Source organism: Danio rerio, chromosome 7, assembly GCF_052040795.2.
Source record: "Danio rerio strain M-AB ecotype USA chromosome 7, GRCz13ab, whole genome shotgun sequence".
Taxonomy (NCBI): Eukaryota; Metazoa; Chordata; class Actinopteri; order Cypriniformes; family Danionidae; genus Danio; species Danio rerio.
This window is the reverse complement of record NC_141027.1, coordinates 63,444,022-63,457,069: the sequence shown is the minus strand read 5'-3', so window position 1 is coordinate 63,457,069 and position 13,048 is coordinate 63,444,022. Positions and strand designations below refer to the sequence as shown.

The 13,048-nt window shown below is 41.9% G+C and overlaps 1 protein-coding gene across 4 annotated transcripts; it reads left to right on the top strand.

The window, feature by feature from the left end:
- Nucleotides 1-249: 249 nt before the first annotated feature.
- On the top strand, nt 250-7,385 carry LOC110439981 (PWWP domain-containing DNA repair factor 3B-like). Of its 4 annotated transcripts, XM_087262039.1 has the most exons (21): nt 1,161-1,416; nt 1,502-1,641; nt 2,020-2,224; nt 2,364-2,468; nt 2,583-2,773; nt 2,852-2,993; nt 3,351-3,986; nt 4,063-4,104; nt 4,202-4,399; nt 4,491-4,610; nt 4,866-4,952; nt 5,024-5,101; nt 5,569-5,629; nt 5,731-5,781; nt 5,857-5,901; nt 6,110-6,174; nt 6,332-6,531; nt 6,683-6,871; nt 6,963-7,051; nt 7,140-7,195; nt 7,285-7,385. In XM_087262039.1, the coding sequence occupies exons 12-17, from the start codon at nt 5,070-5,072 to the stop codon at nt 6,474-6,476; spliced, it is 399 nt and encodes a 132-aa protein (XP_087118165.1). In that variant the 5' UTR covers nt 1,161-1,416; nt 1,502-1,641; nt 2,020-2,224; nt 2,364-2,468; nt 2,583-2,773; nt 2,852-2,993; nt 3,351-3,986; nt 4,063-4,104; nt 4,202-4,399; nt 4,491-4,610; nt 4,866-4,952; nt 5,024-5,069; the 3' UTR covers nt 6,477-6,531; nt 6,683-6,871; nt 6,963-7,051; nt 7,140-7,195; nt 7,285-7,385. The 4 variants fall into 4 exon arrangements, with proteins under 4 accessions (XP_087118164.1, XP_087118165.1, XP_087118166.1 ...); XM_087262040.1 differs by lacking the exons at nt 1,161-1,416; nt 1,502-1,641; nt 2,020-2,224; ... (1 more) ...; nt 2,583-2,773; nt 2,852-2,993 and having other exon boundaries at nt 3,151-3,986; XM_087262038.1 differs by lacking the exons at nt 4,866-4,952; nt 5,024-5,101; nt 5,569-5,629; ... (6 more) ...; nt 7,140-7,195; nt 7,285-7,385 and having other exon boundaries at nt 250-1,416; nt 2,852-4,104; nt 4,202-4,777.
- Nucleotides 7,386-13,048: the final 5,663 nt, after the last annotated feature.

Genomic DNA, 13,048 nt, shown 5'->3' with positions numbered 1-13,048 from the left:
TCTCCATTGACACGGCTCTGCCTGCCACACATGTGCCTCTCTCCACTGACACGGCTCTGCCCGCCACAAATGTGCCTCTCTCCACTGACACGGCTCTGTCCGCCACAAATGTGCCTCTCTCCACTGACACGGCTCTGCCCACCACACATGTGCCTCTCTCCACTGCCACGGCTCTGCCCGCCACACATGTGCCTCTCTCCACTGACACGGCTCTGTCCGCCACACATGTGCCTCTCTCCACTGCCACAGCTCTGCCCGCCACACATGTGCCTCTCTCCACTGCCACGGCTCTGCCCGCCACACATGTGCCTCTCTCCACTGCCACGGCTCTGCCCGCCACACATGTGCCTCTATCCACTGACATGGCTCTGCCCACCACTTCTGGCATTTCTAGGCCCTTAAAAAAAAATTGTCGGAAAAAACCAAAGCAACTAAAGAAATGTCCCAAATGTGATTTGATATGCCACTATAAAAATTTAAAAAGACATGTAGAATGTAAACACACCCCAAAAATGATGGACATCACTTCCTCATCTCATCTTGACAGTGAGTGCATAGACCCTCAGAATGGAGTCTATATGGTCCACAAAAGTTTTCATGGAGCTTCTACTCCACTCCATGTGCAAATAAAAATCTGGGGGGAACCACATTGTGCTTCATGTGAATTAAATGAGTGCCAGACTAATATGGAGTTGGCTTGGAGAAGTGGACTGCTGTCATACCAATGTGTTCACCTCCGGTCAGTTTCATACTGCAAAACATTTTTAACCTCACCTTTACTCACAGAAGAAAGTTTAAAAGAAATGGTTAAAAGCAAGTGGTTTGGGCAGGACAAAATAAAAAAGTGTGTAAATCGTCAAAAACTAGCCCAAGAAGAAAATGCACCACTGTCAGTTGAATCCAAGATTGGAGTCCCACCAACAAAAAGGTTCATATCGGTCTACAAGCCTAATATATCATATTATAGTAGACTAGGCAGAGTCATGGTATCATATGACACCAAGAAGAATTCATGGCACTGTCCCTGTGCAAAAACCCAGAGATCATTTACCCATAAATACATAGCAAAATGGCACCTCTTTCAAATTCACCCTGAACTCTTCCGAAAAGTTCGGAGCACTGAAAGCGCTGAAGAATTTTAGGCAGCAGCGATGGAGGAAAGTGATGAAAGTGTGAATTATCGTCCAAAGGACATTGCTAAAGTAAAGAGCATGGTAGAATACATCTTAATGAATAAAAAGCTACCATCTACTATTCCCAGTCATTTGAGACTTTCTTCAGACTATAAGGAATTTCCAAAACACCTAATCCCTGATGAGACAATGTGCTACCACTGCTCAGACCGCACATTGCTCAGTGATCCTGTCTGCATTACACGTAAAGCAATAGTTCTTACAACTACAGGAATTGTCCAAGGTGGATAATTGTTACTTACATATTTTATTTTATTTTTATTATGAAAAAGATACTAAACCATTTATTTTACATTCTGTATCTGCAGATATTTCAACCTACTACAAATTCTGTCCTTTCTGTGGAATGGTGTACCGTTACCAAGAGTGGGCTAGTGGTTTGCATAACTTCAATGACCATGTCCTCCTTGAACTCTCTCTCTGCCTCACCATAAGAAACCTGTTGCAGGTAATCGTTATACAATACATATATTATATGTTATACAATATATTATTTTTTACAACAATAGGATTTCTTCATAGTGTTGATTTTATGTTAGGCAACATTAGCCACATTCAAATCAAGACTTAAAACACATCTGTTTAGCTGTGCCTTTACTGAATGAGCACTGTGCTACGTCCGACAGGTCACACTATTATGTTTTCTGTTTTTAACTGTTTTTTAAATCATTTTTATTCTTTGTTTTTATTATCTTATACTTGTCTCTTTTATTCTTGTTTATGTAAAGCACTTTGAATTACCATTGTGTATGAAATGTGCTATATAAATAAACTTGCCTTGCCTTGCCTATATAAGTACTGATTAACTGTGATTTCTTTATCATAGGTGCATACAGCAGTCAGCAGAGTAGTGGAGTACTTGGAGGTAACTACAGATGTACAGTTCCCCTCAGCAGTTACTCTTCTCCATGGCTATCTGCATTTTGAGGCCCTAACTGACCATGAATACGAGTATTCATGTGTATCTTGTGGTGACCATCCACCTGTGGTCATAATGGACCTCCACAAGAAGGCATCCTTTCATCTCTCTGGTAAATCGTTATACAATACATATATCGTTATACAATACATATATCTTTATGTATGATTATCTTTCCTTTTTACTGCAGAGAGATAAGTCTTATTAGTAAAACTATTAGTAAGTTTATAGTATGTATTTATTTTCTTTAGTGAGTGATCTTTCACAGCCTCCACAAGATTTTAATGGAGAGGTGGATTTAGATATGTTTTGGAAGGCACTGACAGAAGAACTAATTGCTTGAGGATTTTTTTCAAGTAAGGAAATTTATTATATCAGAAATGGCATGTCATCATTATTTAATTTCATAAGTGTTTTCAGGAGTACAATCTAAATTCACTGATGTACTAACATGTTTGTTTGTCCTAAAGGTCAAAAAAACAATCCATTTTGTGTTACACCTAGTTACAACTTTTGGGCACCCTCGATCGGGAGTAAGACTCGCATAGCGAATGTTGTTCTCAACACTGAATTTGAGAAAGTGCACAAAGCAAAAACTGCAGAACGAACAGAAATAACTGTCTCTGAAGATCGCTTAAAGGACGAACTTTCAAAACAGAAAGTAAAATATTTAATGCTAATTATATGTATTATTTGTCAGTGTTGGCATTTCATTTAACATGTGTGTTTTATGTGATAGGTGGGAGTGATAAGAAGACTGTGTCAAGAGTGTGGTTTAGATGCCAAAGGCTCTCGCACAGATCTACTCCTGCGACTTTCGGAGAAGATGAGGTCAAGGGAGGCCTATGACAAGGTTTTTAAAAAGATTTGGGCTGCTTCAGGTAAACCTCAATGTTGCACATTAAAATATTACAAATAAATCAGAAATGTACAAAGTCACATAGACATAATGGGTCCTGTTTTCTGCTTGGCACTGATTGGGGAGTGACTGGTGGTGTACAGCTTTGGGGGTGTTGGAGGTGGCCTCGTCTGACACCAGGGTGTATTGTTGCTTTCCGTGTGGGGGAGTGTATTTACATCTCTGAGGCACTGCATCTTTAAATTTTTTAAAAGTATACTTTGTTAAGGTTAAGGCCACTGCCCTCCATCATAACCTATGGTCATTTAAGTCCCAATGCCATTAATGGGATTTGATATTGTTTTCTTAACTATTTGCTTATCTTTATTGTCTGTTCCAGGAGGTTGGGCTATCATAATGTGTCCTTGTGGCATAGTTTACAGTATAAAATGTAATCTGCGAGCAGAAAGTCCACAGGATTTTGCAGATATGCTTCTGTCTTGGAAGCATCTGCCTAATGTTGTTATTTATGACTTTGCCCGTGGACTGTCCACCCACACAAATTTGAGGCAACCCATAACTTTCACACCTTTCGAGGGAAGGTTACTCGAACCAACCACTGAAAATATTGCAAAAGCAAAATCAGGAAAATTACAGGTAACTCTGCCATGGCTCACTGCAAAAAAGCAAAGTCCAGATCCGGATGGTCATCCAATAACTGGTTCTGCAGAACATTATGTTCTGTATGACCGCTTTCACGAAGACAACACAAAAGATCCTCCTGATTCACTGAGGAAGCTTCGTCTTGTGCCTCAACTAGCTGGCAAAGTTAACAGTCAGGCTGCAGAACAGCTTTTTTCAAAGCTAAAGAAAAATAACTACTTTATGAACATGGCATTGCCATCCACACATGTTTTCCTCATGCAAAACATCATCCACCATTACAATGTCAGAAAAAACGAGAAACGTCTTCATGACATAAAAAAGGAATTCAACACAAACATTCACATGAATGACCACAGCCCGGTTGTGTTAGGTAATGTTTCCCTTACTTTGTAACAAATACATCACTATATCCATAACTGTACTTATGTGTATATTTGTATTTATAGAAAATCCATCCTCCACAAAGAAATGCATGGACATGTCACTTGGTAATTTGACCTTTCTTTCCAGTTGCTCAGTGTCAAGTTTCTGTTCTCTAATTATTATGTGTTATTTTCTAATTTTGATGCTTTAATGTACTCTAAGGACCACTGACAGCACTGCCAGAAAATAGTTTGACTTTACAAACGACCGCTGCATCACCAGGCATAACATCAGTCACATCTCCTCTGTCATCAGTACCAATTACAGAAAAAAACAGCTTGTGAACCTACCACTCTTCTGAATTTTTTGGAACCTACTAAGCCTTGGGAGAGGGACTGGCATCCATTACAGGAGAAACTGGTGAACAATTACCATTACATACAAACGCACACACACACACACACACACACACACACACACAGACACATATTTATTGTTATTATTATTACAGCTTGATTATGTGCTGGACCGAAATCACCCTGGCAGTGAAATAATTGTGAAGGAGGGGCAAGTGTGCCTTATTCGAGAAGAAATTTGGAGCCTTGGATTGTTGAGGGACATGGACTCCCATGTAAGCAGTTTGTTTTTTTATAACTTTTTTTTTTATTAAAAACATTGACTTATCAAACTATTTATTGCAGATTGGAAACGCCTGCATTAAGCTTATTTGTGAAATGGCTCGACAAATTGTGTGTACTATAAAACATAATATTTGTATAGATTGTTTTAACTTGATCCAAATTAAAAAAAAAAAAAAAAAAAAACAATTTCTAAACTGTGTGAAAATGTTCATGTCATTGTCAACAGTTTCTTTTTATTCATGTAGGGCAAGGACATATACATTGAGGACTTTTATGTTGTCCCTGTGTGGAAAGAAACTCCTAACAACATTGTTACTGGATTACCGGTGCATGTATGTACTGTATTTACTATGTGAGAAGTACAACCTAAATTAAACAACATAACTGTCCTGATCAATTCTAGGAAGATGCAGACTTGAAAGACCTGTTAGCCTTTCCAGCATGGACAAATGCCAATGGACCAGACCACTTTGTTGTCTGTGTAAGAAAATATTAAATGTCTAGTGCATACATTAATTGGTATTGCAATGTGTGTGTTTCTAAAATAAAACACTGAAAAATCTTGGAAGAAGCAATAATGTTCAAATGAAATATTTTTACACCTTAAACATTGTAGATAATGATGCCGCTTCGAAGAGAGATGGTGTTTTTAGACTCTCTGTACGCAGAGCATGAATCAGGATTTGGAGATGAGGAATACAGGGCAATTTTTAGGTCTATCAATAAACTAAGACATGTTTAAGCCTTTATGTGATATATGGCTACAGTCCTATAGCCATTTCTATTTATTTCCTAACCGTGTATTATAGTTCTGTCACTTTTGGCAACGTTCCTATAGCCGTTTCTTGAACTTCTGGCTATGTTCATCTAGCCTTTTTTATGCATGGTGTTCTAGAGTTGAGGTGAGCTGTAATTGTTAGTATTACTACTAATATGTTTTGTTTACAGGAAAATTGCTTACCAAGTGGATCATGGGACATGGACTGAAAAGACTGGATATGATTTTCCAGTGAGGAATCAACTTTAAAAAAATTATTATTTGGCTTTTACAACAATTAAATTTTTTGTACATTATTCTAAAATAAAATTGATTTGCTTTGCCTATTTTAGGCTTTGCCACATCAGACAAGAGGGAATGATTGTGGTGTTTTTGTACTCATGGTAAGATATAAATTGAGTTAATTGATTTAAAGATTTTGTAAACATTGTAAATGACTGTGGCTTCTCTCTTTTCAGTACACCCTCTCAATGGTGTGTGGCATTGGGTTTCAATTCCAGGAGGTATTATTTTATTATTTATGTAACTTTATTTTGTTGGTGCTTTTCTTAATCATAGCTAAAATGTAACTATTTTATTGTATATTATCTTGCTTTCTTCTAAGCAACATATCTTTTAAAAAAAGGGGCATGGTTATTGCAAGCACACCCAACATCATGTATTAACAAAAACATGTTGGTTAACTGTCAGACTAAACCGTCTTTCTTTCAGATGGATATGCCTATCATCTGTCAGTGGTGGTGCCTTCTACTCATGGAACGATTTCAAATTGATGGGTATGTCAGTATTTATTTATTTTTTTCTTGTAAATCTGTAAAATTAAAAAATTATATTGTGTCAATACAACTTGTAACATGAATAACAAAACATACTTAAAATCTCTCTTACCGGTGACCAGTTAATATGGATTTTGTCTTGTCTTGTTATTAAAAGCTATGGGCACAGATTTGCTTTCTGGACTGAGGAGGCAAGAAGTGTCTTGGATGGAAAGATTCTGCCCCTTTTTAGGGTAAAAAAGAAAAACCACATCCAATCTTCCGGCACATGTCCAAGCAGTTCAAGATCGGGAAAGGAATGACAAAAGATTAGTGGACTTCATTATCACATCAAAATCAGCAGAGCAGCATTTGGTGGTATAGATGGTTCCACTTTAAATTACTCCTCTAGACTCTGAGTATGGTTGACTTAAATATTGTCAAGTGACAATTTAACTATTATTTGCCAAATATAATTAATTACTTGTGCATTTACATATGAAATATAATTTCCTTCTATGGCCCAAAGGATATACTCGGTGGGAAAAGGTCAAATTGGTTTCCACTAAAACCCCGTTCTCAAGTGCCTGTCTACATTGAGAATGAGCAGTCCCAGTCAATCATTTGTGACTACATCAGAGGAATTCTTAATAAAACCAAAACACAGCTGACCTTCAATGATGAGGTGGAGTTCATTTGTGGATGTCTCCTCCCAGAGGTAATCACAAAACATGTATGTACATGAGCATGCTTATGTTCTGCAGTGTGTATTTTATTTTATTAATTGGTTTATCTATATGTTTGTACAGGCCATAACTCATGGCATTTCCGAGTTACAAGGCTTGTCTTGGCAGGAGGCTGAAGATGTCTTCCTCCAGGGCCCCATTTATCACGCAAGGTATGTTTACATTTTTTTGTACAAAAGCTGTTAAGTTTTTATGTTAAACACAATTTCTGAAAACAGCATTTATTTTTTTTTTGTGAAGTTGAGGAATTTAACAGAAGAATTGCTCGAGAAATGAAAAATCTCCCCAACAAGAATGTAAAGCATTTTATTTTATTTAATACGTAATAAATACATTATTAATCCAAGTATTGTTTTTTCACAATTTTTCTCTGCATTTTTTACAGCTCGATGACTTGTAGGACCTCATGGAAGTTTATAAAAAAATAAAGTTTGGTGTGAGAAAATTACTCAGAGTACTATCATTTATTGTATGTGAATAAAGAGATAATGTTCATTCCCTCAACTCAATACTAAAGAGTTTGATAAATCCTTAATGATTTAAAAACAAAAAAACAACATTAAAAACAATAAATGACTGAAAATATTTAAGTAACTGAACAATATCTATTTACAAATACAGTTAATTAAAATACAACAGACTTAATGCATTAAATCATAATCTAGTATGTTTAATATTTTATATAATAATGTATTCAAACATAGTGTAATATTTTATAGTAGAAAAATAGTGTAATTTACAATTTATAAATCGTTGAATTTAGGTTAGGCAATTTTTCGAACAGCAGGTGGCACTGTCTGAGAAAGCGATAGGTCTGGGAGTGCTGGTCTGAGCGAGCAGGTCTGAGCGTGCTGTTGGGTCTCCGGGCCTGCAGCTTCATAATGTTGGAATAATTTGCATAGGCAAATTTTATGTAAATCGGGACAAAAATGTTAAAGTCTCTTAAAACATTAATATGTTGCACTCATATTAAAATAAAATGTCAACAATCAATTTGTACAGCGAGTAAGCTTTTCGAAAAGTCCAAACTTGAACAGTATAAGAGGTTGTTTAGCCTAGGTACAGTTAAAACATTATATGCAGGGGTATTAAAACCAAAAATATTAATACAAGAGAAAGGGAAACTTTGCAAAGCATATGATTAAACATAAAGAGAGTAAAGTTTACATGAAAACATCAGTGTTAAACAAGCAGTTTAAAGAGTCCTTTCTAAGTCGTTCCTGTGTTTAATGCCGCATGGCCCATTCCTTTGAGTCGTTAATACCTTGGAATCAGGTTTCGAGCCTTCTCTGGGCAAAGTTGGCTGGTTGTGGAATAAAATACAAAATATTTATGTTTCTGGTCGGCCATATTCGTTATACTTAACCTAATCTTGACCTATAATTATTTTTTTTACCCTCCAACAGTTCTTTACATGAGTGTCAGATTGCCAACATATATTCATTTTACTGTCTTGATCCTTATTTTGTTGGTCCAACACTCAAATCAGCTTCACAAAGATTGACACACACACAAACAAACAGTGATGGGTTTTTATATTGTCTGGGGATTTTTATACTGTATATTATACATTTTACTGTATATTCTTTCTCTTACATTAAACCCACCCTTAAACGGTGTTTGATCATTTAATATACTGATTACATTTATTAGTGATTAAATTACAATTATTATTGAGTGAAAATAAATGTAACTACTTAACTTAGTATTACAAACCATAATAAATCCTAAAACGTGGACAATATTGTCATTTAGTAATTTCTTACTTTATTAACTGCTTCTCAATCATATGACATTGTCTGAAATATGTCAAATGTTGTTGATCTGAAACTAAAATATTCTGCAAAATATCAGAACTAATTCATGACTTCATTTTCTTCTTATGCTTATTGTATTCATAAAATCTGCATTATTCATTTTAATTTTATGCACAATATTTTTGGAAAACAAAGAATAAAGGACTCTGCTTCTGTAAATCCCTTACTTAACCTTTCCAGTGGTTCAGTATTTTTTAAACTAGTAATTACACTTACCACCTCTTGCGCTGTTTTTCTCTTAGTAATGTAAGTATGATAAATCTATCTTACTATGACAGTGTAACTGATTTTCAATGTTCCAACATCAAAGTCAGCTTTGTTGTCAATTCAACCACATGTACAGGACATACAGAGAATCAAAACTGCATTACTCTCAGACCTTAGCACATAATATTAATACAAAAAGTAGAATTTTAAAAAAGAAATTACAATAAATACAATTACACATATAATCTAAAATTATAAGTATATAGAAAAATTGGAAACAATACAATTACACTTAATGGCATTTGGCAAGGAGTGCAAACCAGAGTTCCCCTTCGGTTGGGGAACTCCAGTGCTATAAGTGGATTTAATGTTAAAATCCACGTATGGGAGGTTTCGGTTCAGAAGTCACTTGTCTAAAAGAATAATGAACGGGCCAATGAAAACAATGAATTGGCAGCGTAAGCTTGTGCAGCTGTGCTGCATTGCCAATTAACTGAGCATATAAGCACACCTGGCGCCAGCAAACACCATCCTTTTCACTTCAGAGACTTTTCTGATCGGGTCCGGTCCTCCAGAGTGGTGCGTATTGTTGCAAATTTTCCTAAAAGAGCAACACAATCGTGCAGCACGTCCTTTCAGGATGGCGCTCCAACTGTGCGTTTCTGGTTGCGGGGGTTTCCTGGCTCCGGATGATGGACACGATCACCGCATTAAATGTTTGGGGGTCCAGCATGTCAATGTGGTGCTCGGGGGCGGTTCATGTCGTCACTGTGATGCCATGACCGTCGCGCAGTTGAGATTGCGGCTAACTTTCGTAAGAAAGCGAGCCACCCCAGTCGCCTCCTGCTCTGCAGCGGGCGCTCGGGCAGATCTGAGGGTTTCAGTGGGAGATAATTTGCCACCCAAGTGCTCCCGGACCTCTCGCTCCTCCAAGAGCTCCATCCTTGCTTCAGGTTCTGGGAGTGATCCGTCTAATCAGATGGTAGCTCTCACGCTCGCTGACACCGGAGACCATATGTCCTCCGCGGCATCGAAGGGTGGGCTTTCATTGTCTGACGATGATCTGGACCCGCTCGCCCCCTCTGGGCAAGCGAGCACCGTCAAAACTGATTCTGAAGCTCTCTGAGATTCCTCTGAAGCCTCTGAAGCCTCTCGTCCCCTTCGTCCCGGAGGTGCACAGTAGGCTCACGCAGTCCTGGAGGGCACCTTTCTCTGCCCGCGCTGCGTCCCCCTCCACCCTCATCACCTTGGATGGTGGAGCTGCCAGGGGGTATGAGGCGATCCCGCCGGTGGAGCACGCCATTACGGTCAATCTCTGTCCGCGTGGCGCCCCTACTTGGCGCGGTCCACCCGATCTTTGGTCTCCCGATCAAAGCCTGTAGGTTATCTTTCTCCCTCGGAGCTAGAGCTTACAAGGCTGCGGGCCAGGCTGCTTCCGCCTTGCACACGATGGCCACCTACCAGCCCTCCGGCGAAGCAGGCACGTCGAGCACGCCGGAAGCCAGCAGCCCCTCCTGCCCAGGGCGCCGCTAAGTCCGGTAAACGGACCGTGAAGCGACCCTGATACAGGCCATCTGGAGAGGAGGAAATTTGCTCTTTCCCCGCTGGAGGGCGGGGCCCATATTCCAACGGTACTTTTCAGTGCCACCAAAAATTCAGTAAAAGAGCACTTTTCCTCTTCCCCGAATGTCACAGCTCAAGCCCTGCCAGTCTGGGACGCGCCGCCTCTCAGCTCGCAGGGTTTACATGCTCCGCCAGCGGCTCACGGGCGCTGGGGGGGGGGGGGGGCGGTCTGCCTTCTCCCAGCCCCCAAGCTCCCTCTCCGGAGTCAGGGTGCGGAGCCAGAGCGAATTGCTCCAGTGAGCCTTGCTCCAGTTTCTCCAGTGAGCCTGATCGCAAAGCTACTGTGCAAGGTCAGGGAGGACGAGGAACAGGTTCTGCTAGTTGCGCCCCTCTGGCCCAACCGGACCTGGATATCAAAGCTCTCCCACCTCGCAACGGCCCTCCCCTGGCAGATCCCTTTGCAAGAGGACCTACTTTCTCAGGGATAGGGCACCATCTGGCACCCTCGCCCCGATATCTGGAACCTCCACGTGTGGTCCCTAGACGCGAGGAAGATTTAGGTAACCTGCCGTCTGCGGTGGTTGATACCATCACTCAGGCTAGAGCCCCCTCCACGAGGTGCGCCTACGCCCTGAAGTGGAGTTAGTCTCTCGCAGAGAAAACCCCCGAACTTGCCAGATCAGTGTTGTGCTCTCTTTCCTTCAAGAGAAGCTGGATAGCAGGCTGTCGCCCTCCACTCTGAAGGTTTACGTTGCCGCCATCTCCGCTCACCACGACGCGGTGACTGGCGGCACTGTGGGAAAGCATAACCTCATCATCCGGTTCCTCAGAGGGGCAAGGCGAATTAATCCAACTCGCCCCCCTCTCATGCCCTCTTGGGATCTCGCCCTCGTTCTCACGAGCCTGCGTTCAGATCCCTTCGAGCCACTCGATTCAGTATCCTTAAGATTTCTGTCCCTGAAGACAACTCTGCTGGTCGCGTTGGCCTCCATTAAGAGGGTCGGGGACCTGGAAGCATTTTCGGTCAGTGACTCATGCCTGGAATTCGGGCCGGATTTTTCTCACGTTATCCTGAGACCCCGCTCGGCTTATGTGCCCAAGGTTCCTACCACTCCCTTTAGAGATCAGGTAGTAACCCTGCAAGCGCTGCCCCCGGCGGAGGTAGACCCAGCCCTTTTCTTACTCTGTCCAGTTCGCGCCCTGCGCATTTATGTGGACCGTACTCAGTACTTTAGATCCTCTGAGCAGCTCTTTGTCTGTTATGGCGGACGGCAGCAGGGAAGTGCCGTGTCCAAACAAAGATTATCCCACTGGATTGTGGAGGCCATTTCATGTGCTTATTTGAGCACTCCGAGCATTGCATCCTCTTGGGCGTGTGCACTCTTTAACAGACATTTGAAGAGCTGCGGGCTGGGCGACACCCAACACATTTGCAAGGTTTTACAATCTGCGAGTGGAGCCGGTTTCCTCAAGGGTATAAGGTAACCCTTGGTGATTGAGGAAACAACTCGGTGGGGTGTTTTAACACGCTTGCGGTGCCTTTTTTCCCTAATACAGAGAGATGTGCACCTTCCTGTCTGTCAGTAAAGTTCCCCGTTCGGTGAGCCCTGCAGATTTCTCCAAGGCCCCCAGCACTGACTCAGCGGAGGAGTCACTTGCTGGCCCACTACGTTAGGTCTTTCCGCTGGTCAGCCCGCATTTTTGGATATAGGTGCCGGCTATGTGCGATCCCTTCTGGCGATCCCGTATGCCTATTCCGCCACGGTTAAGTCCCCCCCTGGGTGGACCCAGCCAGAGTGGCTCGAAGGGATCAAATTGCAGGCTCGTGAGAACAAGGGCGAGATCCCAAGAGGGCGTGAGAGGGGGGCGAGTTGGAATAATTCACCTAGCACCTCTGAGGAACCGGATGATGAGGTTATGCTTTCCCACGTTGCCGCCAGCCACCGCGTCATGGTCAGCGGAGATGGCGGCCACGTAAACCTTGAGAGCTAAGGCACCCTTCGCGAGTTTGGTGAAGACCCGCGGAGACAGAGAGAGCCCGAAGGGGAGGACCTTGTACTGCCATGCTCGACCTTCGAACGCAAACCGCAGAAACTGACGGTGGCGTGGAAGAATGGAGACATGAAAATACGCGTCCTTCAGGTCTATGGCTGCAAACCAATCCTGAGGGCGGACGCATCGGAGGATGCGCTTCTGCGAAGCATTCTGAACGACAGCTAATGAAGGCAGTGGTTCAAAACTCGCAGATCTAGGATTGGTCGTGACCCAGCGCTCTTTTTGGGTACGATGAAGTACAGGCTGTAAAAGCCGCTCTCCATCTCGGCTGGAGGTATCGGTACGATTGCACCCTTTGCCAGGAGGGCAGCAATCTCCTCTCACAAGACAGGGGCGGACAGGGGAGTGACCCTGGTGAAAATACACGCCCGTGAACTTGGGAGGCCGTTTCGAGAACTGAAGTTCGTAGCCGAGTCTGATCGTGCGTATGAGCCACCGCGAGGGACTGGCCCGCGCTAACCAGGCAGGCAGAGCCCTCGCTAATGACGTCATCGCAGCAATCGCTGA